The 25,091-nt window shown below is 41.8% G+C and overlaps 1 protein-coding gene across 2 annotated transcripts in view; it reads left to right on the top strand.

Moving 5' to 3' along the window:
- Window positions 1–24,466, top strand: part of ERI1 (exoribonuclease 1) — a 30,200-nt gene extending 5,734 nt beyond the window's left edge. The window contains exons 2-7 of one of the 2 annotated variants that reach the window (XM_074949902.1): window positions 3,722–3,897; window positions 14,304–14,511; window positions 17,078–17,161; window positions 18,486–18,595; window positions 21,474–21,588; window positions 23,579–24,466. In XM_074949902.1, the coding sequence (XP_074806003.1) occupies window positions 3,722–3,897; window positions 14,304–14,511; window positions 17,078–17,161; window positions 18,486–18,595; window positions 21,474–21,588; window positions 23,579–23,821 (936 nt within the window). In that variant the 3' untranslated portion in view covers window positions 23,822–24,466. The remainder of the gene's footprint in view (window positions 1–3,721; window positions 3,898–14,303; window positions 14,512–17,077; window positions 17,162–18,485; window positions 18,596–21,473; window positions 21,589–23,578) is intronic. The other variant, XM_074949903.1, reaches the window with a different exon arrangement.
- The last annotated feature ends 625 nt before the right edge of the window (window positions 24,467–25,091 follow it).

Genomic DNA, 25,091 nt, shown 5'->3' with positions numbered 1-25,091 from the left:
TCTGGATAGAGACATGGATGAGGAAGTCAGGTTGATCTGTCATGTGTGGATCTTGGAGAGCCAGTGTGTGAAGGAAAACCTACTTCTGTCCCCAGATAGGCTGCTCAATGGCAGTCTGCTAGCTAGGCTGTGACCCTCACATGTAGGAGCCAGATAATGTGAAAATCCCACTGATTTCATTTTACCAAACTAAAAAGTACGTGTGTGTGGGATTGGACTTGCAGGCAGTGAGTATTGCAGAAGCCCATATATTACGTATGATCTTCATTGTACCTGGGATTATCACCCTTCATGAATGTGAAATTATATCAAAAAGAGTTGTTAAATAAATAAAATAAGAAGGGTAAAACAGTAACCAAGACAAAGAACATCTCATATACAATAGCCAGCTTTATAGCTGTAAACAGGGACCCCTCAGCCTTAAGTCTGATGGGAGGGCTGCTCTGTTAACAGGTGTTGATGGGGGTGGGAGGGAGTGTCAGCAGGCCGTGAGCTGACAAGGAAAGCTGTAACTTGGTGCCCAGAGAGAGTGGGGAGGGGCCACTGAGGCTAAATCATGTCTACCTAGGGGCTCATGGGGAAAGCCATAAGTAATACAATGTCCTTGTAGGTACTGTAGGTTAAAAATAACAGATTCTCTAAGATCTGTGCACTGTTTGAGCAAAATATATCATATTTTGTTTTGGAGAAAATGCTCCTGTGTCACTGCATATTGTTACTGGCTACAAGCCCCTGGAGGAGAACTTTTGTCAGGGTCCAAGTCTGGTTGGCCTGCTATGTGACGTAGTTGGCAATATGGGAGGTGTAACCCAAGAGACCTATTGGAGAGTGGTTGGATTAAGTGGTGTACTTGGGGAACTGGAAAAAGTGTCTCAGACGGCACAGTCTGCACCTGGACTGTGATACCATGGTGAGAGGTGTAGGACAACTAGCTGTCCATGAGTTCATGCTGATAGAATAGCTCGCCAAAATATTAAGCCTACAGCCATTGTTTCTTGTCACTGCAGTTAGGAAACTTGGGAATTGCCATGTTGAATCAGGCCTGTGGTCTAAATAGTGAAATATCCTGTTTCTGGCAATGTCCCACCATCAGATGCTTCAGTCGGATCATCTGCCTCCCAGGGAAGTCACCTCCTGATCACTAGTAGTTAGAGATCAGTTTAAGTCCGAAGCACAATGTTTTATATCCCTTCCAAAACTCTTAAAAATACATATTATTGTAACTAGTCTTTCTTTTTATATAGGTCAACGTCCATTCCCTCAGATACTTGTTAAATTAGGCTAGTCTTGCTTTTTGAAGGAAGTTGATGACGAGAATGTATTTAAATAAAAAAAAAAATTCTTTACATAAGTGCTGTGTGATTAGTGACAGTCTTTGCTAAGGCAGAGACCTGCATGTATATTTAAAAAAAATAAAATAAAAAACAAGAAAATATGGATAATGTTCCAAAACAGTGGTCCCAAATCCTGCAGTTTATCCGATAGAGTAGTTACTAATGTGTTTTGGGCTGAGTATTCTGCAGTAAATATTTTATTTTTTTTATCCAACCCCCCTGTTTTTTTCAACAGGCCCTAAGCCTGGCACATTCTTTCAGCTAAAACATTTTATGCTTTCATTTCTATACGATTGATTTACCTTTTGTAAAATGTATTCAAACTTTGGTTCTGTGTTGTTTAAAATGTCTTCCCTGTTAACCCCAGCCACTAGCTTTCATTGAAGAGCAGTCACCTAACTATTTAGAAACAATTTCATATTTTACATAAAGAAATCAGTCAGTGATTGTCATTTTTATAATGTTTTTATTGTGTATTTCTCGAGTGCTATCCATACTGTCCCAGGGATTTGGGTTGTGAACTGACCTAGGTGAATTCCCCAGCCTATTCCTGAAGTGTCTTTTATCCACAGGAGATGATGGAGTTGGAGTGAAGTGGATGCCTTTGAAAACATGTTCTGGTTTAGACAGTGTTTCTCAATAGGAGAGCACAGCTTGCAGGGTGTATGGAGATCCATGCAATTGAGCTGGGGCTGATGAACTGTTCTTGGCCAAGTTTGCAGTGATCTTAGCCATTTTTTACTAGAGCAGTAATGTTATGTGCATGAATGCTAACAGTCCAAAGTAAAATCAGAGAGTTGTCTCATGGTTTTACCTGAAACTCAGGGATCATTTTGAGCATGGTCTGGAATCTGTCCTTTGGGAGATAGCTTTAGAAGATTTGTAATCCAGGACTGCTCCATAAACTCCACTGCTTACGCAGTGATGAAAATGAACTTTTCAAGTTTGTCTTATGCCCAATGATGGGAAAGTCCTGATGCTGTCCTGAAAGCATATTTCATCTTTTGGGATAAATAATCTCTGATTAACCAGTCAGTGAAATATGGATATCCACACATAAATATCAGGTCTTCTGGAGTGGGCTGACACTGCTGCCAGAAACTTCATGAACACTTTTGGGGTGCGGTGAGTTCAAATGGCAGGATCCATTGCTGTTGGTGTTAGTCTCTTGCAGAATGTGATGTATTTCTGATGAGCTGGGTGGATTATAATATGGAAGGACGCATCCTTCACATCAAAACTCTGCAAAGCCTCAAAGAGAAATGTGATCTGAGCTAATGCACCAAGGGTGTACACTTCACCTGCAGGGGGAATCAAAACACTTAGTAACATGAATTAAGTGCCAGTGCAAGATGCTGGCCTGTCTGACAGCTCTGATGACTGATATCCTCTCTAGAATGGCATAGAAAATAGGATGGCAAGCTTAAATATTACTCTGTCCATGTGCTTGAGCTGGGAGAACCATCTGTAGAAATGAGGAGTGATGGCAGCTTGTAGATTCTTTCAAACTTGACAATCAGAGAAAACTTCAGAAAAGGTTACAATGCATCATGTGTACAAAAATGCAGAATAGTTTCTGGGGTGAAATAGCCTTTAGTATAGATGACCACCTAGATACAATGATTTAAAGTGAGTTGTGGTAGAATTAAATTTGATTTTGCAGCTCCTTTCCTGAACAGAATGACTATAAAACTTAGTTGTCATATTGACTTTATACACTATTACACATTTGCCAGCAAATCTTGGTCAAAACTAGTATAGAAACTCTTATATTTTCCCTTATCCAGCTAAGCCTTTGACAGCTCACGTTTCTAGGAGGAGTGGCACTTTCATTATGCTTAAGTGTGACAGATGTCTGCTCCCACTTTCTTTCCCCATTGGTATGTCATACTAGGGATGTAAATATCGTTAAAAAAGTTAACTGTTTAAAGGATTAAAATTATATTGTTGAACTGGTTAATCGATTCAAGGGAGAGGGCCTGGGACTGCTTTGGCCCACTCGCCCGGCTGGGGCTGGGGCTGTTCCAGTCGGTCCGGGGGTTAACGGTTAGGGTGGGTTAATGGTAAGTCTAATGCTTACCTTTTAACATTTAATATTTTACATCCCTATGTCATACCAAAAAACAATTTTAAATCCCAGTCTCTTCTTTTTTCTACCATCTGTGTATTGCAAAGATATATGATGGAAAGGAGACAGGATGGCCTTTCAAAACTGATACAGTAGTTGGCATATTGATGTATTTTTAGCTATATAAACCAATACATACTATCTGTGAGGAAAATTGCATGAGGCTACATTGAGTTTTGGTGATGGAGGTATGTGACAGTTGTAATTACTTAACTTCCATTTTAGCTTTTTTAAACTAATTGCAGACTTTTTCTTCTAGGGCAAGCAGCGTTGTAGACTTGATGGCGAAGAAAATAATGGACAACATTGCACTTCCAGTTCAAGTGATTACAGTGACCCAGTGTACAAAGAAATTGCTGTGACCAATGGTTACATTAATAGAATGAGTAGAGATGAGCTCAGAGCTAAACTTGCAGAATTCAAACTTGAAACCAGGTAAGATTTAGTTATAAGCCTGTTAATCATTTCTGAGAAGGACTGCCATGGCATTTTCTTGGTTCCATTTGTAAAATTGCTGTAGTAAAGTAGGGAAAGTCTTCTATAATCTGAATATTAATTTTAAAAATATTTATTTTAAGATTTTCTATAATCCCATCTCCATAGTATCTAAGTGGTAAATGTAGCCTCTATTATCAGACAGTATTTTTTAAAAAAAGAGACTCTTGGTGAGACCCACACATAGTTGTGTAAAGCCAGCAGGTATAGCACATTTTGCTGAATAACCCTTGTTCCCATAACAGTGCTGTCCTAATCAGTGATGTTTATTCATAAATTAGATAGAAAGATCATGTAAATTATAAGGTTCTTAAGATATGTTTTCTGTCATCTTTTCAAAGAAAAAGAACTGTAGTAATTTTAAGGATTCTAAAATAATCTTTCAAAACATTCAGCATTTAGTAAACTAATTTAAAATGTACTTATTATTTATATTGTAATACTACCTAGGGATCCCAATCATAATAAGGCCCCATTGTACTAGGCATTGAACAAACACAGATTAAGAAACAGCCCCTGCCACGAAGAGATTATAATCTAAATAGAGAAGATAAAGTGTTGCAGGGAGGGTATATAACATACAATCAAGTGAACAATGTGATGTTTTGCTGGCATCCTGTTGGTTCTGTGCCGTGTGTATGGTGTGGGGGGGAGTGTTTGGTTTTTTTGTTTGTTTGTTTTAAATGAGGCTGTGCTGGAAGGGAATTAGTTAAACAAAGCGTGAAAGGGACAGGTGATAGGGGAACACAGAAGACAGGTGGAGTGAGGCTGAAGAGAGAGAAAGTTTAGAGTAAAAAGTGAAAAAAGCAACCAGACTCTGAAAAAATCATTACTGTCCAAAAGTCCCAGCTGCTGCTGCTTTTCTCTGCTCCTGTTGGCTGTATTGCTGGGTGGCTCTCCCTCAACAGTTTTTGTTCCCCAGTGTTACATGGTTAGGGCCCATGGACCTTGGAGTGAGGAGGTCTCCCCTACACAGTTCAGGGTTCGGGAGTACTGAGAGGGATAACACCAACTGTGGCTTGGTTCTCCTACCTCTCTCTCCCTAATGGTGCTACTGCACCTACTTGCTTCTGCTGCTGCCAACAGATATTGCCTGGATATTATCTTTTAAATTGCGCTCCATAAAGAGGATCTTTGAGGCTCTTGAAAAGTACAAAACATAAAGTATGCTTAATTTTGGAAGGCAGGAAAACTGAAAAATGTTAATGACGGTGTTATTAATTGTATTGCTTTTCTATTTTAAAGATCACTTGTAAAGGAAATTTTTTTAAATTGAATTTTTTTCTTTATGACAGAGGGTTGAAAGGATTTTTTAAAGGGTTGTTTTCTGCTTGCTTACTACTTTTTGAAATACATGGAATGTAAAGTTTGTCTTTCCTGATTTTGCTGGAGGACCTCCAGGTGATTTCAGTGATATTTACTGTGAGATCTAGCACTGTAATTAAAGGGGTGAAGGTACTGAATCTTAAAAAAAAAAAATTAAAGAATTCCATTATCCAAATAGTAATTAGTCATTCACGTTAAAAGGTGTTAATGAAAAAAAACAAATTTTAAAGTCTGACTAAAAAAATCCCTTTCCTTCTGAAATAGTGAACTTTAACTCTCTTGACTCTTGTGATTTCATCACTTAATTACAGGTTTCAGAGTAGCAGCCGTGTTAGTCTGTATTTGCAAAAAGAAAAGGAGTACTAGTGGCACCTTAGAGACTAACCAATTTATTTGAGCATAAGAAGGTATTTTCCACTGAATGCATCCGATGAAGTGAGTGTAGCTCACGAAAGCTTATGCTCAGATAAATTGGTTAGTCTCTAAGGTGCCACTAGTACTCCTTTTCTAATTAAGTGATAAGTTCTTCAGACACTGTAGAGTCTTCCGGCTAAGATAAGATCTGAATTCCTAACTTAAAAAGAAAAAAGGAGGAGGAAAAACATTGTAAACAATCAAAAAAAAGAAAAAAGAAAGCACAAGACTAATTATTTTCTTTTGCACATTATCTTTAAATCTCTGTTTATGTGGAACCAGTGATGCATTATCTGACATAACTGGCGGCAGGATGTGTCAGCATTTCCAATATATACTTTCAATTTCAGGGGTCTTTTAAATTCGCTGCAGAATTTTTGACTCTGAAGATCCGTATTGAAGTAACTACTCTGAAAAGTGGTTTTCTGAAAGTGGTATCATTGGGTCTCAGTGGCTTCTAGTGCACAGCTGTAGTCTTTTATTTCTTTCCTAACTGCCAGCTCTGCAAAACTAACGTGGAATTTAAAAGTCAAGCTTTTTTTTTTTTTTTCTGGCTTATGCATCACCAACAAAGATTCTACAGTCAGAACAATCTGTTGATGCAAAAAGAAAAGGAGTACTTATGGCACCTTAGAGACTAACCAATTTATCTGAGCATAAGCTTTCGTGAGCTACAGCTCACTTCATTGGAATAGTTGAAGTTTCGGGAAACAAAACAATTTTTTTTTTTTTTTAATTTTGAGAAATACACTAGAGGCATTTGTCAGTGACAGTGGATTCTCTTACCCCCTCAGTGTGGATGACCAGGGAAGTACACAGAACAATAAACAGAAGAATATATACAGCTTTCAAAATCAATAAGGTCTTTGGTATAAAGAAAAGGACATATGAGTCTAAAGTAAAAAGACTGGCTAACCTAGTGAGGTGGGCTTTAAACTTGGTTAGAAGGGTCAGGTGACCAAAGCCCACAGGTAAGTCAAGAACATGGAAACCTAGGGGAAGGTTTGGAATTTGGGGGGAAGCATGGGCTGTTATAGCAGGGATAAAGGAGAGACAAGACAGAATGGGGCGGGAGGGGGGAAATCAAATCAGTATTTTAGATGTCTGTATACTAATGCTAGAAGTATGGGGAATAAGCAGGAAGAACTCAAAATGTTCGTAAATAAGCACAACTATGACATAGTTGGCATCGCAGAGACCTGGTGGGATAATATGCATGACTGGAATATTGATATAGAAGGGTACAGTTTGCTCAGGAAGGACTGGCAGGGGAAAAAGGGGAGGAGCTGTTGCCTTATATATTAAAAATGTATATACTTGGACTGAGGTTAAGATGGAAATAGGAGAAAGACTTGTTGAATGTCTCTGTGTAAGGATAAAAGGGGTGAAGAAACAAGGGTGATGTCCTGGTAGGGATCTACTACAGACCACCTAACCACCTACGACACTTGTTTCATCTACAGTGGGCAGGGAGAACAGCACACATCACATGCTGAGCCTCAGCCAATCACTGATTTTACTGTTCAAGCTTTCTGATTGGCTCACGTCCCCGGGCTCAGCCAATCAAAAACAAGCAGCAAGGCTACCTGGCAACAAGCTAGCCTGGCCGTGGAAGCCAATCAAACAAGAGACTGCAAGGGACCCCCTTCCAGCTCCATTCATTATAATACGACTACAAAGTTATTTACAAGCAACTCGATAAAAAGCAAGCCCAGTTCTGCATAGTATGTTGCTGGCATTCTGAGCAGCTGCCTGCCTTGTTGCCTGCCTCCCTGGCTGTCTGCCCAGCCTGTCTCCCAACATTGAACACATTGCATCTGTGAATAGGGGCATATCCAACACGTACAGCTGCTACAGAGAAATTTACAAGGAGAAGAGGAGAACATCTGTCCAAACTTCCTTGGACACTTTAAGACTGCAAGAAGACTCCAGAGAAACCTGCAGCCCAGGCTTCAGAGAAGCCCCCAGCCAAGAGCCCTTCAAAAAGTTCTGGAAAGTCAAAGCATATGTGATTAGTCATCTATAATTCATTTAGTACACTTATTTGGGTTATTGTGGTGAAAATAGTGCATCAAGCCTTGGTTCAGGAACCAGTCCCCCCTTTAAAATCATTGATTCCTATGGGAAAAGCAGTTTCGACTTACGTTTCAACTTACAACGCAATTCTGAGGAACGAATTGTTTTGTAAGTCTGAGATTCCCTGTACTGCGTCCCCGCCAGAGGGGTAGACTTCCTCTTCTCCAACTGGCCTCCTAATTCCTTTGTGGTCAACACCACTAATCAACGCGGAAAACAACAACAGTTTAGGTCAGTGGTCTCCAACCTTTTTACGCCCAAGATCACTTTTTGAATCTAAGGGCAACCCAAGATCTAACCCGCCCCTTCCCCAAAGCCCCGCACCCTCCCTCTCTCCCCCCCACCCCACCTCGGTCGCTCACTCTACCCCACCCTCACTCACTTTCACCAGGCTGGGGCAAGGGGTTGGGGTTCGGGAGCAGGTGCGGGCTCTTGGTTGGGGCCGAGGGGTTCACAGTGTGGGAGGGGGCTCTGGGCTGAGCCTGGGGCAGGGGGCTGGGGTGGAGGAGGGGGTGAGGGGTGCAAGCTCTAGGAGGGAGTTTGGGTGCAGGAGGGGGCTCCGGGCTGGAGCACAGTGTTAGGGTGCAGAAGGGGGTACAGGGTGCTGGCTCTGGGAGGAGGGTCAGGGCTGGGGCAGGGTGTTGGGGTGCAGGAGGGGGTATGGGGTGCTGGCTCTGGGAGAGGGCTGGGGTAGAGGGTTGGGGGACAGGATGGGGGCAGGGTGCTGGCTCTGGGAGGGGTTGCAGGGGTGGGGCTTGGGGTGCAGGAGGGGGTTCAGGGTGCAAAAGGGGGCATGGGGTGCTGCCTCTGGGAGGGGGCTCAGGGCTGGGACTTGGGGTTCAGGAGGGAGTTTGGGGTGCAGGAGGGGGTTTCGGATGCTGGCTCTGGGAGGGGGCTCAGGGTGGGGTTTGGGGTGCAGGAGGGGGTTTGGGGTGCTGGCTCTGGGAGAGGGCTCAAGGATGGAGGTTGGGGTGCGGCCTTCTGCCAGGCAGCACTTACCTCTGGCGGCTCCTGATTGGTGGTGGGCGCAGCGAGGCCAAGGCAGGCTCCCTGCTTACCCTGGCCCCACACTGCTCCTGGAAGGGGCCAACGCGCACCTGGGGGACGTGGCTCCGTGCACTGCCCCTCTCTGCAAGCACTGCCCCTGCAGCTCTCCCAGCCAATGGGAACTGCGGGGGCCGTGCTTGCAGGCAGGAGCAGCGTGTGGAGGGAGAACCCCAGACGCGGGGTGGTGCTGGCCACTTTTGGGAGCAGTGTGGGGCCGGGGTAGGGAGGGAGTCTGCCTTAGCAGCAGCCACACTACACTGCCAGAGATCACGATCAACTGGGAGATCCTCTAAGATCTACCAGTCGAGTGCGATCGACTGGTTGGTGATCACAGGTTTAGATCGACCCCACAGGACAAGGAACACACAAGGATCGACCTCTTCGGACAAAAAGTTTACTCCTTGGTGACGCTACAATTTAGATTTCAGAGCGGTAGCCGTGTTAGTCTGTATCAGCAAAAACAATGAGGAGTCACCTTGTGGCACCCTAGAGACTAACAAATTTATTTGAGCATAAGCTTTCGTGGTCTAAAACCTACTTCATCAGATGCATGGAGTGAAAAATACAGTAAGCAAATAAATTTCTCTAAGATGCCACAAGGACTCCTTGTTGTTTTTACAATTCAGAGTCACCAACTAGTCTGCTTTATTAGCTAAATATGGTTATGATAAATATGATGAGCTCTTTCACTGAGGAGCTTCCAGAAGAGAAACAAACACGTTTTAAGGCTATTCTAAATGAGAGCCAACTTGTTGCTTGAACAGCCCTCCAAGCATCCTGGGACGTAGCAGATACGACAGCTATAACCATGGCCACAGCCATGGTTATGCAGCAAGCACCCTGGTTACAATCCTTTGGCATACCTGAAGAACTCCAAACCAAAGCCAAAGACCTACTTTTCGACCGAGAGAAACTATTTTAAACCAAGACGGATAAGGTGCTCCACTTGATGAAAGATTCTGGAGCCACTCTTCTCACTTTGGGGATCTACACTCCACCTGCAAAGAGAAGACGATACCAGCCTTATCAGAGGAACAGAGATTCCTCATCCAATCGACAGCAACAGAGGCAGTATGAGAACCAAAGATGATAACGTTGGCAGTCACAGAGACCACCTCAGTCTCAACCCTTGACATCTCAAACGGCTGCACCCAAACAACAATTTTGAAGTTTTTGTCTAGGGTCTGAACAACCTCCTTCACCCAATCTGTCCCCATGCTTTGGTCATCGCCTTCGCCCATTCTGTCATATCTGTGCGTCAATAACCACGGACCAATGGGTGTTAGAGATCATACAGTCAGGCTATACCATCCATTTGGGGATGGGATAGCTCAGTGGTTTGAGCATCGGCCTGCTAAACCCAGGGTTGTGAGTTCAATCCTTGAGGGGGCCCTTTAGGGATCTGGGGCAAAAATGGGGGATTGGTCCTGCTTTGAGCAGGGGGTTGGACTAGATGACCTCCTGAGGTCCCTTCCAACCCTGATATTCTATGATTCTCTGATCCCTTTTACCTCCCACCCCCCTACCTTACCCCCATCCCCGTCCATCTTCAGGGACCCTTCTCACAAGCACCTGTTAAGACAAGAAGTTGATCATCTTCTACTACTAGGTGCCATAGAACGTGTGCCTTCGCAATATGGGGGGAAGGGGTTTTACTCCCACTACTTCTTGACCCAGAAGAAGAATAGGGGATGGAGACCTATGCTGGACCTCAGGAAGCTCAACAAGTTTGTACGAACTCAAATGTTCAAGATAGTCATACTGAGTATGATACTTCCAGCACTGCAAAAGGGGGACTGGTTTTCAGCCCTCGACCTCCAAGATGCTTATTTTCATATTACTATAGAATCATAGAATATCAGGGTTGGAAGGGACCTCAGGAGGTCATCTAGTCCAACCCCCTGCTCAAAGCAGGACCGATCCCCAATTAAATCATCCCAGCCAGGGCTTTGTCAAGCCTGACCTTAAAAACTTCTAAGGAAGGAGATTCCACCACCTCCCTAGGTAACGCATTCCAGGGTTTTACCACCCTCCTAGTGAAAAAGTTTTTCCTAATATCCAACCTAAATCTCCCCCACTGCAACTTGAGACCATTACTCCTTGTTCTGTCATCTGCTACCACTGAGAACAGTCTAGAGCCATCCTCTTTGGAACCCGCTTTCAGGAAGTTGAAAGCAGTTATCAAATCCCCCCTCATTCTTCTCTTCCGTAGACTAAACATCCCCAGTTCCCTCAGCCTCTCCTCGTAAGCCATGTGTTCCAGTCCCCTAATCATTTTTGTTGCCCTCCGCTGGACGTTTTCCAATTTTTCCACATCCTTCTTGTAGTGTGGGGCCCAAAACTGGACACAGTACTCCAGATGAGGCCTCACCAGTGTCGAATAGAGGGGAACGATCACATCCCTCGATCTGCTGGCAATGCCCCTACTTATACATCCCAAAATGCCATTGGCCTTCTTGTCAACAAGGGCACACTGTTGACTCATATCCAGCTTCTCGTCCACTGTAACCCCTCGGTCCTTTTCTGCAGAACTGCTGCCTAGCCATTCGGTCCCTAGTCTGTAGCGGTGCATGGGATTCTTCTGTCCGAAGTGCAGGACTCTGCACTTGTCCTTGTTGAACTTCATCAGATTTCTTTTGGCCCAATCCTCCAATTTGTCTAGGGCCCTCTGTATCCTGTCCCTACCCTCCAGCGTATCTACCTCTCCTCCCAGTTTAGTGTCATCTGCAAACTTGCTGAGGGTGCAATCCACACCATCCTCCAGATCATTTATGAAGATATTGAACAAAACCAGCCCAAGGACTGACCCTTTGGGCACTCCACTTGATACCGGCTGCCAACTAGACATGGAGCCATTGATCACTACCCGTTGAGCCCGACAATCTAGCCAGCTTTCTATCCACCTTATAGTCCATTCATCCAGCCCATACTTCTTTCATTTGCTGGCAAGAATACTGTGGGAGACCGTATCAAAAGCTTTGCTAAAGTCAAAGAACAACACTGCTTTCCCCTCATCCACAGAGCCAATTATCTTGTCATAGAAGGCAATTAGATTAGTCAGGCATGACTTGCCCTTGGTGAATCCATGCTGACTGTTCCTGATCACTTTCCTCTCCTCTAAGTGCTTCAGAATTGATTCCTTGAGGACCTGCTCCATGATTTTTCCAGGGACTGAGGTGAGGCTGACTGGCCTGTAGTTCCCAGGATCCTCCTTCTTCCCTTTTTTAAAGATGGGCACTACATTAGCCTTTTTCTAGTTGTCCGGGACTTCCCCGGATCGCCATGAGTTTTCAGAGATAATGGCCAATGGCTCTGCAATCACATCCGCCAACTCCTTTAGCACTCTCGGATGCAACACATCCGGCCCCATGGACTTGTGCTCGTCCAGCTTTTCTAAATAGTCCCGAACCACTTCTTTCTCCACAGAGGGCTGGTCACCTTCTCCCCACGCTGTGCTGCCCAGTGCAGTAGTCTGGGAGCTGACCTTGTTCGTGAAGACAGAGGCAAAAAAAGCATTGAGTACATTAGCTTTTTCCACATCCTCTGTCACTAGGTTGCCTCCCTCATTCAGTAAGGGGCCCACACTTTCCTTGACTTTCTTCTTGTTGCTAGCATACCTGAAGAAACCCTTCTTGTTACTCTTAACATCTCTTGCTAGCTGCAACTCCAGGTGTGATTTGGCCTTCCTGATTTCACTCCTGCATGCCCGAGCAATATTTTTATACTCATCCCTGGTCATTTGTCCAATCTTCCACTTCTTGTCAGCTTCTTTTTTGTATTTAAGATCAGCAAGGATGTCACTGTTAAGCCAAGCCGGTCGCCTGCCATATTTACTATTCTTTCTACACATCGGGATGGTTTGTCCCTGTAACCTCAATAAGGATTCTTTAAAATACAGCCAGCTCACAGAGAATACACCCCGCTCACAGAGAATACCTGCGGTTCACAGTAGGACAAGAACACGTCCAGTACAGAGCACTACCATTCAGCCTAGCCGCTGCACCAAGGCTTTTCTTCAAAACCGTACTGGTAGTAGCAGCATATCTACGCAAACAAGGGATATTGCTCTTCCCATACCTGGACCATTGGCTTCTCAAAGGCCCAACTTGGCAAGAAGCACTGGACACAGTCCAGACAACGATCACCCTATTCAGGGATCTAGGGCTACAGAAAAATAAAAGAAAATCTACCCTAATCCCTGTTCAGCAGCTGGACTTCATTGGGGCACATCTCAACACCATAGAGGCCAAAGCATCCCTACCACAGCACAGATTCACAACACTGATAAACCATATCTCAGAGGTCAGAGTCAGCCCCCAAACACTGGCCTATACAGGTCTGCAACTGCTCGGACACATAGCAGCCACAGTGTTTGTGGTGCAACAGCAAGACCACATATGCGTTGCCTACAGGGCTGTTGACCTCTTGATTTGTAACATGGCAGTTCTCAGCTAGCAACTCCCCGTACAATGGTTTTAAAAATAATTTTATTAGAAAATAAAAGCTCTCTCTAGTTTTTAACCTTCTGCCATTATAAACATTATCCAAATTAAAAAGAACAGGAGTACTTTTGGCACCTTAGAGACTAACAAATTTATTAGAGCATAAGCTTTCGTGGGCTACAGCCCACTTCATCGGATGCATAGAATGGAACATATAGTAAGAAGATATAGATAGATATATATATATATACACACACATACAGATAAGTTGGAAGTTACCATACAAACTGTGAGAGTTAAGATAAGCTATTATCAGCAACAGAAAAGCTTCAAAAACAGACTCCAAGGAGAAACTGCTGAGCTTGAATTAATATGCAAACTAGATACCACTAACTTGGGTTTGAATAGAGACTGGGAGTGGCTGGGTCATTACACGTATTGAATCTATTTCCCCATGTTAAGTATCCTCACGCCTTCTTGTCAACTGTCTAAATGGGCCATCTTGATTATCACTACAAAAGTTTTTTTTCTCCTGCTGATAATAGCGCATCTTAACTAATTAGCCTCTTACAGTTTGTATGGTAACTTCCAAGTTATCTGTATGTATATATATATCTTCTTACTATATGTTCCATTCTATGCATCCGTTGAAGTGGGCTGTAGCCCATGAAAGCTTATGCTCAAATAAATTGGTTAGTCTCTCAGGTGCCACGAGTCCTCCTGTTCTTTTTGTGGATACAGACTAACAAGGCTGCTGCTCTGAAACCTGTTATTATCCAAATTGCCACTGACTTCAAGGGTACAGGATCACAGCATTAAGGTTTTTCAAAATACTGAAAAGTAAATCATTCTACTTTAGGATCATATAGCTGTTTTGAAGATAAAACTAGATTGCATAGTGACTTTGTGCATCATTTATGACTCTGTTTTGAATAAGCAGAAGAAGTAGATTTGGCTTCATTTCTGGAGTGATGAAGCAGTTAATATGAACAAAATTGGATTGGAATGTGAGTTCTAATACCTTGTCTCATTCCTTTACAGGGGAGTGAAAGATGTACTGAAAAAGAGGTTGAAGAACTACTATAAGAAGCAGAAGCTGATGCAGGAGCCCACTAATGGAGACAGTTACTATGATTACATCTGTGTTATTGACTTTGAAGCAACCTGTGAAGAGGACAATCAGCCTGAATTTACACATGAAATAATTGAATTTCCTATTGTTTTATTAAATACTCGTACCCTAGAAATAGTAAGTGACCTACTTGCTTTGCCTCGTGTGCTCATTGCTTCAAAGAGTAGGAACTGATCAGTTTTTAAATAGTTACAGAACTTGGAGTTTAAAGGGACACAGCTAACATGAAATACAGCCAGTTTTTCTTTATTTAAAAGAGAGAGCGTCAGGAATGATATTTGCTTCTGCATTTTTTATTTTTTATTTTTTTTTAAAAAAGACCAGATTTGAAGTTGACCATGTTCCTTAAACAATTATACTTTGCATTTTTATATCTGGGTAATAAATTCACTACTTGGTTCTTCTGCCCTTGTTTGGTTTCACATTTTTAAAATGTCTGTTTTTCTCCAAAGTCCACGGAAACAGGAGAAACAGTGCTCTCAAATGCATAAAATAATTTTTTTTTCTTTTTTTCCCCTTAATTTTTTTTTTCTTCACCCAGTTATGGTAATCTTGGAGCTAGTCTATATTAGAAAACTTGTACTATTTGTAATTAAGTCAATTTAATATCAATCTAGTTTCACCACTGCACATTTTCTAAAATGGACGAGGTCTTAATTGTATGCTGAAAATTGTAGGCAGAAATGTGACTTAAGTAGATGTTGCTGTATCTTTGGGTATACCTCTGTCCAGTTCAACCAACAGTCATTTAGAGTAGAGTCCTCAAAATCTTCCCATGTTGACAACGTCCCTTAAGATCTTCTCTATCTTCAGAGAGACAAAACTAGAATAATACCTGGTGGTGTATATATATGGTGGTCTAGATCCTCAGAGTGGTGATCACTTAGCTACCTGATAGGATTGTATGCAGTTTAGTTAATAGTTCCTCATCTATAAAATAGGGATACTTAAAACAGATTAAGGGACTTGCTGAAGGCCTCACTGCCAATCAGAGCTAGGTTTAGGAGCCAGGAGTTCTTGGCTTCCGGCCCTGAGCTCAGTTCATTACACCAACTCCAAGATAGGCAGCATGTTCCTAAACATGGAGTTTTCTCCAGTTTGACTTTCTTATAGCGCTGGTCAGAGATTAATCAGTAGTGTTATGTCTTCACTGCAGAGTTAACTCAGATAATCAGCACCCAGGTTAGCTTAGCCTGAGTATAAGCAGCAACACTGCAAAGCCACACCTTCATTCAAACACTGCAAAGCCACTATACCTTCATTAGTGCTGCACTAACTGGGGTCCCATTTTTCTTTATGCTGTAGTAAGTTGAGCTGCTCTGATTCTTTCCCAGTGAATTGTGGGAGAACTTCTTTCCTTTTGGGCACACAAGTGGAATTTGGGGAAGGCACTGGAGTATTAACAACATTTTAATGGTTTAGCCTGCATTCTCACTGCAAAGTGGGTGGGTTACAAACCCAAATGAAATCCTCACTCCATCTTTAGCATGTACCCCAGGATGAACCAACCAGTTCAGGTTGAAAGCACCATTAATTTTGGGTCAGAGGTCTTTGTGTGTGGATGGACTCTGGATAAGGAGTAACACCTGAATAAGAGCCCAGGTTCACTCTGCAGTGAAGGCAAATGTTTGTTACCCTGTTGGGACCCCAGTGCATAATCTCTAAGGCCTGGACTACATTTAAAACCTTAGCTGCTATAGCTATGTTGTTACAGGTATGATTTTATTTATTTATTTTATTTATTTATTTATTTATTTTTACAACATAGCTACCAGTAAAACTCTAATATATATTCAGGAGTACTTGTGGCATCTTAGAGACTAACCAATTTATTTGAGCATAAGCTTTCGTGAGCATCCGATGAAGTGAGCTGTAGCTCACGAAAGCTTATGCTCAAATAAATTGGTTAGTCTCTAAGGTGCCACAAGTACTCCTTTTCTTTTTGTGAATACAGACTAACACGGCTGTTACTCTGAAATATATATTCAGTTATACTGGTATGAGCTTTCTTATACTGAGAGAATTGTATCCACACTAAAGAGTATTTTGGTACAGCTAACTGGTATAACTACACCAGCAAAACTGGCTAGGGTTGGTAAGGTGGTCTACTTCATATGGCCCTACAGAAGTTAGTTGTAACCAAAGATTAACTTTTGGGCTTTCCATTTGATGGTGTGCAAAAGAGAAAGGATCATGCGGTTAGCAGCATGCTGAAACCCAGCATATATATGCACCTCAGCTGATAGATATATCAGGAAGCTTTAGGAACAGAGGTCATCCAACAATCAAATCATATCACATCAGAGTGCAGCCCATGGCTTCCCTGTAAATTCAGTTGATGAAGGAAAACAAGCAACTCCTAGTCATCTATCAAAGATGACGCATGGAAGAAAATATATTTATGTGGATTTTATTTTTGATAAATGGTTTTTACCTTGGAACAGTATATCACAAAAATTTTGTAGTCATTTATTAATTGCATTATTGCAGTCCCATTTATTTGGTAAACTTCAAATGATGGACAATGGCTAATAAAGAGGGCTCAAATATGAATATTATCTGGCTGTTTGCTAGTTAACCATTCTTTTCAGGCACAAGGCTAAAATCCTATGAAATCTGACTTGTGATTGTATGTTTCTCCATGTCACTGTAAAACATTTGACTTTTTTATCTCCTCTTGTAGGAGGATACCTTTCAACAGTATGTGAAACCAGAGATTAATCCCCAGCTTTCAAACTTCTGCATCAATCTGACAGGAATCACTCAGGTAACATCTTCAATATCTATGAGTCCAGATACAGGTATGAATGGAAAGGTTACATTTTGTCAAGGTTTTTAGACTTAAGTTTCAGTGATTGATTTTAGGGCTTACCGGTACTTTCCTGATTTTTTCCCCTCCCTTCTCTGTCTCACCACTTAATTTCTTAGGCCTTGTCTACACTGCCACCTTACAGCGGTGAAACTTTCTCGCTCAGGGGTGTGAAAAAACACCCCCGAGCGATGCAAGTTTCACCGCTGTAAAGTGGCAGTGTAGACAGTGCACCAGCACTGGTAGCTATACCCCTCATGGGGGTGGGTTGGTTTTTTTTTCACAGCGCTGGGAGTGCTCTCTCTCAGCGCTGGTGCTGTGACTATACAGCCATGTTAAAGCCAAGAACTCATCATATTTTGACTAGTTTGGATTAGTTCAGGAATGATGTAATGAGCCAAGTTTCTCCACTTTACAAACCAGCTTAAAACTACTATGGACTGTTCTCAGTGTAGATGCTCAATCTGTTTTTGCTGTATAGACTGAGGTATTGTTTCTGATTTCTGTGTTCAGACCTCATGAGTGTGTACATTGATGAACATCAAAACTTGCTGCGCTCATAGCTGTGTTTTGGTTTTTGAGAGAAGGGAGTTTTCTGGTATCTGTTTTTACTTCCAACAATAAAGATTGTGCATTAGTGATAATTCCTCTCTAATGGCTGGACGTGGATCCTCTATAGCTGCCAGTTTCCTGCCAGCCCAAAGAATCTTAAATGGTTGCAAGATGAGTGGTAGTGGTTGTGGACTAGGAGACCCAGACTTCTGGGTTTTAGTTTAAGTTCTGTCACTGGCTAACTTCTTGACTTACTGCAAGTCACTTAAGTCCAGATTTTTAGAAGTATTGCAGTGTTGTTTTCAGTGTTGCAATGCCTAACTGATTTAGGAGCCTAAATTGACTGTCAATGGGATATAGGTTCCTAAGTGTCTAAATAACTTAGGCTGCTAAATCAACTAGGCATTTTAACAGTGAGTGCAGCAATCCCTCAGTATCTTTAAAAATCTGGGCTCTAAGGTCTGATTTTCATCCCCACCCTCCCATAGGTGGTAGTAATTGGATCTGTGAGTACTTACCACCTATGAAAATCAGGCCCTTAAGCTCTCTTTGTCTCTGAAACTGGGATAATGCGTAGCCACCTCAGAGGGGTTTTGTGAGCCCCTCTTTTGTTTAAATGTTTTTAGTTTGTTGGAAGTATGTAGTGTTAGTTCCTGTTTAACTGTAATGTCTTACACTACACATTTTCTTTTAGAAAACATACCTGACTTCTGTTTTTATGTATTCTCAGGACCACGTAGACAAAGCTGATGCATTTCCTCAGGTTCTACAAAATGTTGTAGAGTGGATGAGACAGAGAGAGCTGGGAACCAAGTATAGCTATACCATATTGACTGATGGGTATGTCTCGGAAAGCAGGGTGCAAAGTTTATATAGTAACCTTTCAAATGCATTTTAAAACTGCAAAGCAATTCTTAGATTAATCTACTTTTTGTAACCGGTATTGCCAAAATTAGAATATAACATTGGCCCTAAGAGCACACTAGAGTACTTTTTCATTTGGGCTATAGTTCTGAAAATGAAATTGAGTGGGAACTAAAGCTTGAATCCACTAGGTGGCACCAATTATTTTCCAGCATTCTCCTGGCTTATGTGAGCCCAAAATGAAAGCTTTATACACTTTTCAAATCCTTAATAAAATTAACAAATATGAATGCAAAATATAACGTGCAGTATTGAGGTTGTGTAGTTAGATTAAAAGTCATGAAAATATGAAAGTTGATGTTCTAGAAGCAATGTTAATGTTGGTTACATAATACATCTTATGCTTTACAGTACCATTACCTGTAATATGTGCTAATATTTAACAAGAAAACAGGAATAGAAAATGCTGTATACTACATGTTAGGAACAGTGGCCTAATGAATAGAACACTGGAGTTGGACTCAGGAGACGAGCATTCAGTTCCTGGCTCTGCACGGAATGTTCTTATGCTAGTCAGTCTACCCTGTGCCTCAGCTTCCTAGCAATGATAGTTCCTTATTTCACAAGGATTTTGTGAGAATAAAATACATTAATAATTTTGAGGTGCTCAGATACAATGGTGATGAGGACTATATAAGTTTCTAGATAGATGTGCAATGTAGACAACATAACATTGGTCTTGGAATCTTCACTTCTGCATCTCATGGAGTCACATATTTTAAGACCAGAAGGAACAATTATGATCATCTTGTCTGACCCGCATAGTGCAGGCCAGGGCACTACATCCAGTCAATTGTGTGTCTCTTTTTAACTGTGAAATTTTAACATTCTGTTAACTAACTTTGCAATCCCTTTTTTTTTTTTTTTTTTTAAATGAGATATAAGCAGGACAGGCAATTTTAAATGTTAAACTTAACATTATCCCAATCAGGCTTCATAGTGCACACCTTAGTGAGGTGAATGGTATCTGTCATGGGGTTCACTCTCTGCTGGAGGCGCCTCCTCCTGGCCATCCTCGGGATTAGCTCTGGCCAGGCATTGCACCTTCCTCCGGCAGGGGGGTCTCATGTCCTCCTCTTATCCTATGGCTCTCTCACTCCAGGAATCTCAGCCTTCTGGCCATGTGACTCAGCCTTCTGGCCATCTCACTATGTGGTTTCCTCTTCCAGGGAGGAGTGTAACAAAGTCTTTCCTGGACCAAATTGTCCCAGACAGTCCACTGTCCTCTGCCTGGTATTTGCCGCATCCCCAGTGGCTGGTAGGGGAACCTGGGCTATATCCGGTTAGCAGCCAAGTCTGCACTCCTATTCCTTGCTGTTATTCTCCTGAGTCTTCACATGCATACCTTCCTGGCTTTCCCCCTCTTGGGATTTGCCAAATTCCCAACTCCCTCCTCTCAGGGAGTGACTGCAGCCTACTTCCCTGCAGCTTCCTTCTGCTGCCAGCTACCTGGCTTTATATAGGCCCCAGGTGTTCCTGTCCAGCTGAGCTTGCTTCCAATTAGTTCCCTGCTCCTTGACTCCTCCTCCAGGTGCAGCCAGTGGAGTTAATTGGCCTGTCTGGCCATCTTAACCCCTTTCAGTCCTACGTGGGGTGGACACACCATCACAGTGTCCGAAACGAGCATGTTCTTATCTGGTAAACGTTTTCTGTTAGGCTGGGTTAACAAGGCAAGGGTATATCTTATGTTGTGATCACTGTATCATTGTCCCGGAAGAAGATAAACAAATGTATTCTATGAAAGTATGTAATTTAGAGAAAAGAGTAAAGAACCCTTTATCATGGGGTCAGCAAAATGATTTTCTCTGCCAGTGTCTTTTTCCTGTTCTGGGTATAAAGGTAGCCTTAAAATATATTTAAAAATGCTAATTTTCAGTGGGACACAATCTTTCTTTCCAAGTAAATTGTCCCAGTAGCAGCCCCTTCCCCTTCTAGACCCCCCTGTGTTATCCTGGAAGAATGTGCAAGGATGTCACAGAGAGGGCTGAGCTTATTTTGGGTCTAAGATTTTAGTAGGTGCCAGTGTCTTGCTCAGTAGTTGACTTCTTTTCAGTAACTTAACATTATTTTTATCTCCAAACCAAGAACAGGAATGGAAACATAATGGAAGTTTTTCACTAACTTTAAATGTAGTGTGTGCTGAGGAGGCTCCTACAACAGAATATTTACTTTTCATCCACAAATCTGACAGATTTAGAACTTAGTTGGGGAACTGGCCCTATTGATTTAAAAAAATATTTTGGGATCTTGAATGGTCACCTGTCATCAAATCGGTTTCATTACTTAATTCAGGAAAGTAACCTTCATAGGGTAAGCTTCAAATGTGTTCCTGAAGTGACTTTCACTCAAGGGGAGAAGATACAATAGGATTCCTTACCAGTCAGCTGTGTAGGTAGAAAACACACTTTTTGGGATGGATGTGCATGAGATTGGAAGGGTGACTGGCTTCAGAATGCAGAGTTGGAAATGCCTGGGGCCATGTCTACATCCTTCATGAGTGAGGATAATGTCCTAAAAATAAGAGTGCTTGCTTTAATGTCTGGAGTTGACTGGAGACAGTAGCCAACAAGTCCCTCTCTTTTGCTGATGTTATTTATTACGAGTGATAAAATTTTTCTCATGCACTATCTTTTCCCTCCTGTCCATTGTCCCAAAGAAAAGACAAAGAAAACTTGTGCTACAAGTTTGCTATGTTGAAAATGTTTCATATAATTGTCTCTTTTGCTCCCATTTAAGATTTGCTGTTAAAGTTTTGTCTTTACTTTTTCTCTCTCTCCTGCTTTTTCCCCCCAAGGTCTTGGGATATGAGTAAATTTCTGAATATCCAGTGCCGTATCAGCCGTATCAAATATCCATCTTTTGCCAAAAAGTGGATCAACATTCGCAAATCCTATGGAAACTTCTACAAGGTTTGAATTGATTGCAGATTCTCTGGGGAAAAATCAGTCTAAAGTTGGAATAAGTGAAGTCTTGCACACATATTTATGAAAATTATTTTTGTACTGTCCAGGGTCAGGCTGTAAGACCTTCCAGTTTGTATAATTTCAGTAGCATTTATTTAGGTCACAGGGCCTTAACAAAATGCTAATTTTGAGCACCCACAGCCTCTGTTGAATTCTTGAACATGAGACCACTGCTTAGGTGCTTAAATAAAGATATAAGACTTTAACTTTAGTGTCCTATCTTTGAAAATCGTGGCTCATGTTTTCACTGTTGCAACTTGAAGCAATCTTTTGTACAGTACTGGTGCTCCTGGAGCTATGTAGCTCTACCACACTGGAACTAGTTCACCCAGATGTGATCATGTTTAGTATTACTGTAGCAATTACTGCTTTATGTCTTCAAAAACCATACACTACAAAGAGCTAATCTCACAATTCCTATGTGAATTATAGTAGCTAAGCAGCATTATCCCCATTTTCTGAGACACAGTATCACAGGGGGCATGGAGAGGAAAGAGAGATTGCAAACTTGCCTAAAGTTGCAACAGATCACGCGGAGCTAGGATTAAAATCAGGAATATTTATCTCATTTACTGCTAGACCATGCTGCTGCTTTTTATCCTGATGGAGCTTAAGCTGCTATACTTGATCCTTTGGGGATCTAATGAACTCTGAGTTTAGCAGCCTGGTTAGGCTGTTCAAACCAGAATGGGGCCTGGCTTACCATCTGATTCCGACACGGCAGTGAAACTACTAGATTACGTAAAAGCCACTGTAAATCAATTTTGGAATTAATTTATCATTTCCACACAATTTCTTATCCAAAGAGGCTGCAGTGTTGTGATCATTTCAAACTTTTTTATAATCTCTTCCAAACTCCTCTTGAACATATCTAAAATAGTAGAAGATAGTAAAGATGTTATAATTAATGTTATGTTAAAAGTGTAATGAGTAACTTACTCTAATTTTCAGGGAGACAGTTGGATCTCGTATCTTACCTTTTTATTGAACTGGCATAGTACTACATCATTGTGAATGGGAAATATCCCACAACTTGCATGTATGATTTTTTTTATCCCTTTGAGGAACTTATCTATGTAACTGTCACTATCAGAGTTGCTTGTTGCCAGGTTTTGGCAAATACACAGAACACTGATAATGCTGGTGCTAAGTGGAAGGGCATCTACCTTCCAGTGCCCTGTACTTTGCAGGATTTTTTTTAAAGACCAAATTTCACGTTTTAAAGAAAATTAAGAATATTATGTATTTGCACTGCAACAGTGTCTTCTAGTAATTAGACAAGTGAAGGACTCAGAATCAGGACTCTGATGACACTGGTCTTCTGGGCTCTGTTGCTGGTGTGCCCTGTGCCTTGGACAAGTCACTTAAGCTTTGACTACACTAGGGAAATCTTTGCAAAAATTTCTCACCATTGCTAACACTGGTCACCAGCATTACTGATCACCCAAGTGTAGATGAGTCTCCAGTGTTTTGAAAATCTTCCCTCATGATGCTTCTAACTCCCTTGGGCATTTTTGAGAATCTGCTCCATGTCAGTTACCTGCTGCACTGAGCAGTGTCAGATAATACAGTGCTTGGAATACTGGTGGCAGTCTGTCTACCCATGTCTCCTACTGTTGCCACCACTGGCAAAACTGAACTAGAGTTGACAGTGGTGGGAAACTTTTGCAAAACTTTCCATAATCTAGACAATACTCTTCGCTGTGTGTCTTTGTCCTCATCTGTAAAAGGTGGATACTCCTTTGCTAGGTCACAGAGATGTTCTGAGGTTTGATTGTGTGCAGAGTGCTTTGAGTTATGAACCAAAAGTGGCACAGCAGTGCTAGGTAGTCGTAGACCCACTGCAGTATGAGAACTTATATAGGATAACGTAGAGTGTTTCATGCTGAGATATTTTTTGTCTGATTTCTTTAACATGGTTCATTTTCTTTGTCAGGTTCCCAGAAACCAGACCAAGCTAACAATCATGCTTGAAAAGCTGGGAATGAACTATGATGGGCGTCCTCATAGCGGACTTGATGACTCTAAGAACATTGCACGGATAGCTATACGTATGCTTCAGGATGGATGTGAGCTACGTGTGAATGAGAGAATGCATGGTGGGCAGCTAATGACTGTATCATCCTCTGCCCCAGTAGAGGGAGCCCCTGCTCCACAGATGCCCCGTTTTAGAAACTAGGCGTCGAAACATGCTGCATTATGGACCAATATTGAAGACTTAAGTTAGGAATTGTTAATAAATCTTATCACGTGGCCATTTCAGTGCACCAGTTCTGCAATGCAAAATCTAAAAGCACCTTAAACAACTGTCTCTGTTAAAATAAATGGGGGAGCATATGAACCTTGTTAATTAAAACTTGTGCGACAGCACTTTTCATGCTGATAATATTTTTGTAAGTCATCTTGGCACCTTTTCATACAAGGTTGATGTATAGTATGCTGGCAGGATGTTCAGATTTCTTTTTTGTGTGTGTGTAGAATAATTAATACAAAGTGTGGTTAGCCAGTGTGCCCTCTCCCTCTCCCGGCTCATAGGAAAGAGGATGGTTGTAGTAATGTTTAAAACACAATGTGCTGCAAGAGCTTTTAGCATCTTGACTACCCTTTGCACTTCCAGAAGAACTGTACAGTACCCTGACCAGACTGGCTTTATCTACTGTGCACATTTGATAGCAGCAGACAGCATTCTCTTTTTATGTAAGATAGGAAAGGTGGGGGCATTCTTTACTGTTTTAATTGCTTTTAAAGCATTGGAGAGGGGAAGGTCTTTTAAGGAATACAGTTGTCAGTTTCTGTCTCTTAAATAATTGAGTAGCGTTGGGTGTCAAAAAACTGTATTGAATAAAAAGCTTTCATACAGCTATTGGGATTTATTGATTTTTTTAATGTACATATAATCTGTCTGTAAAAAGGTTTTAATCTTCAGAATTTCATGTACTTCCAGATAATGGGTCCGCTTATTTCTTCTCTTCTCATTCCAAATCAGATTAAGTGTAGTTGTTTAATCCATACCAGTCACCAGGACTCTAAAGAAAGGGTGAAGTAAAAATACTTATAATATTTAACATAATGTAAAGTACGGCTTGGTATACTTGTAGTGTCACTTGGATATTCTGTAAAAACTGTTTTGTATGGCCAAAGAAACACCAACTGCATTTATGTAATGAGCCATACCAAACAGTCATGAAAATGTCAACCTTGATGTATTTTAAAGAAGCCTGATTGAGGGCACAGGAACAAACCATCCCGATGTGCAGAAAGAATAGCAAATATGGCAGGCGACCAGCTTGGCTTAACAGTGAAATCTTCGGTGAGCTTAAACTCAAAAAGGAAGTTTACAAGAAGTGAAAATTTGGACAGATGGCTAGGGAGGAGTATAAAAATATTGCTTGAGTGTAATCAGGAAGGCACGATTGGAGTTGCAGCTAGCAAGGGATGTGAAGGGTAAC

This window comes from Natator depressus, chromosome 4 (assembly GCF_965152275.1).
Source record: "Natator depressus isolate rNatDep1 chromosome 4, rNatDep2.hap1, whole genome shotgun sequence".
Taxonomy (NCBI): domain Eukaryota; kingdom Metazoa; phylum Chordata; order Testudines; family Cheloniidae; genus Natator; species Natator depressus.
The sequence above is the reverse complement of the archived record's forward strand: the minus strand, read 5'-3'. Positions and strand labels throughout refer to the sequence as shown.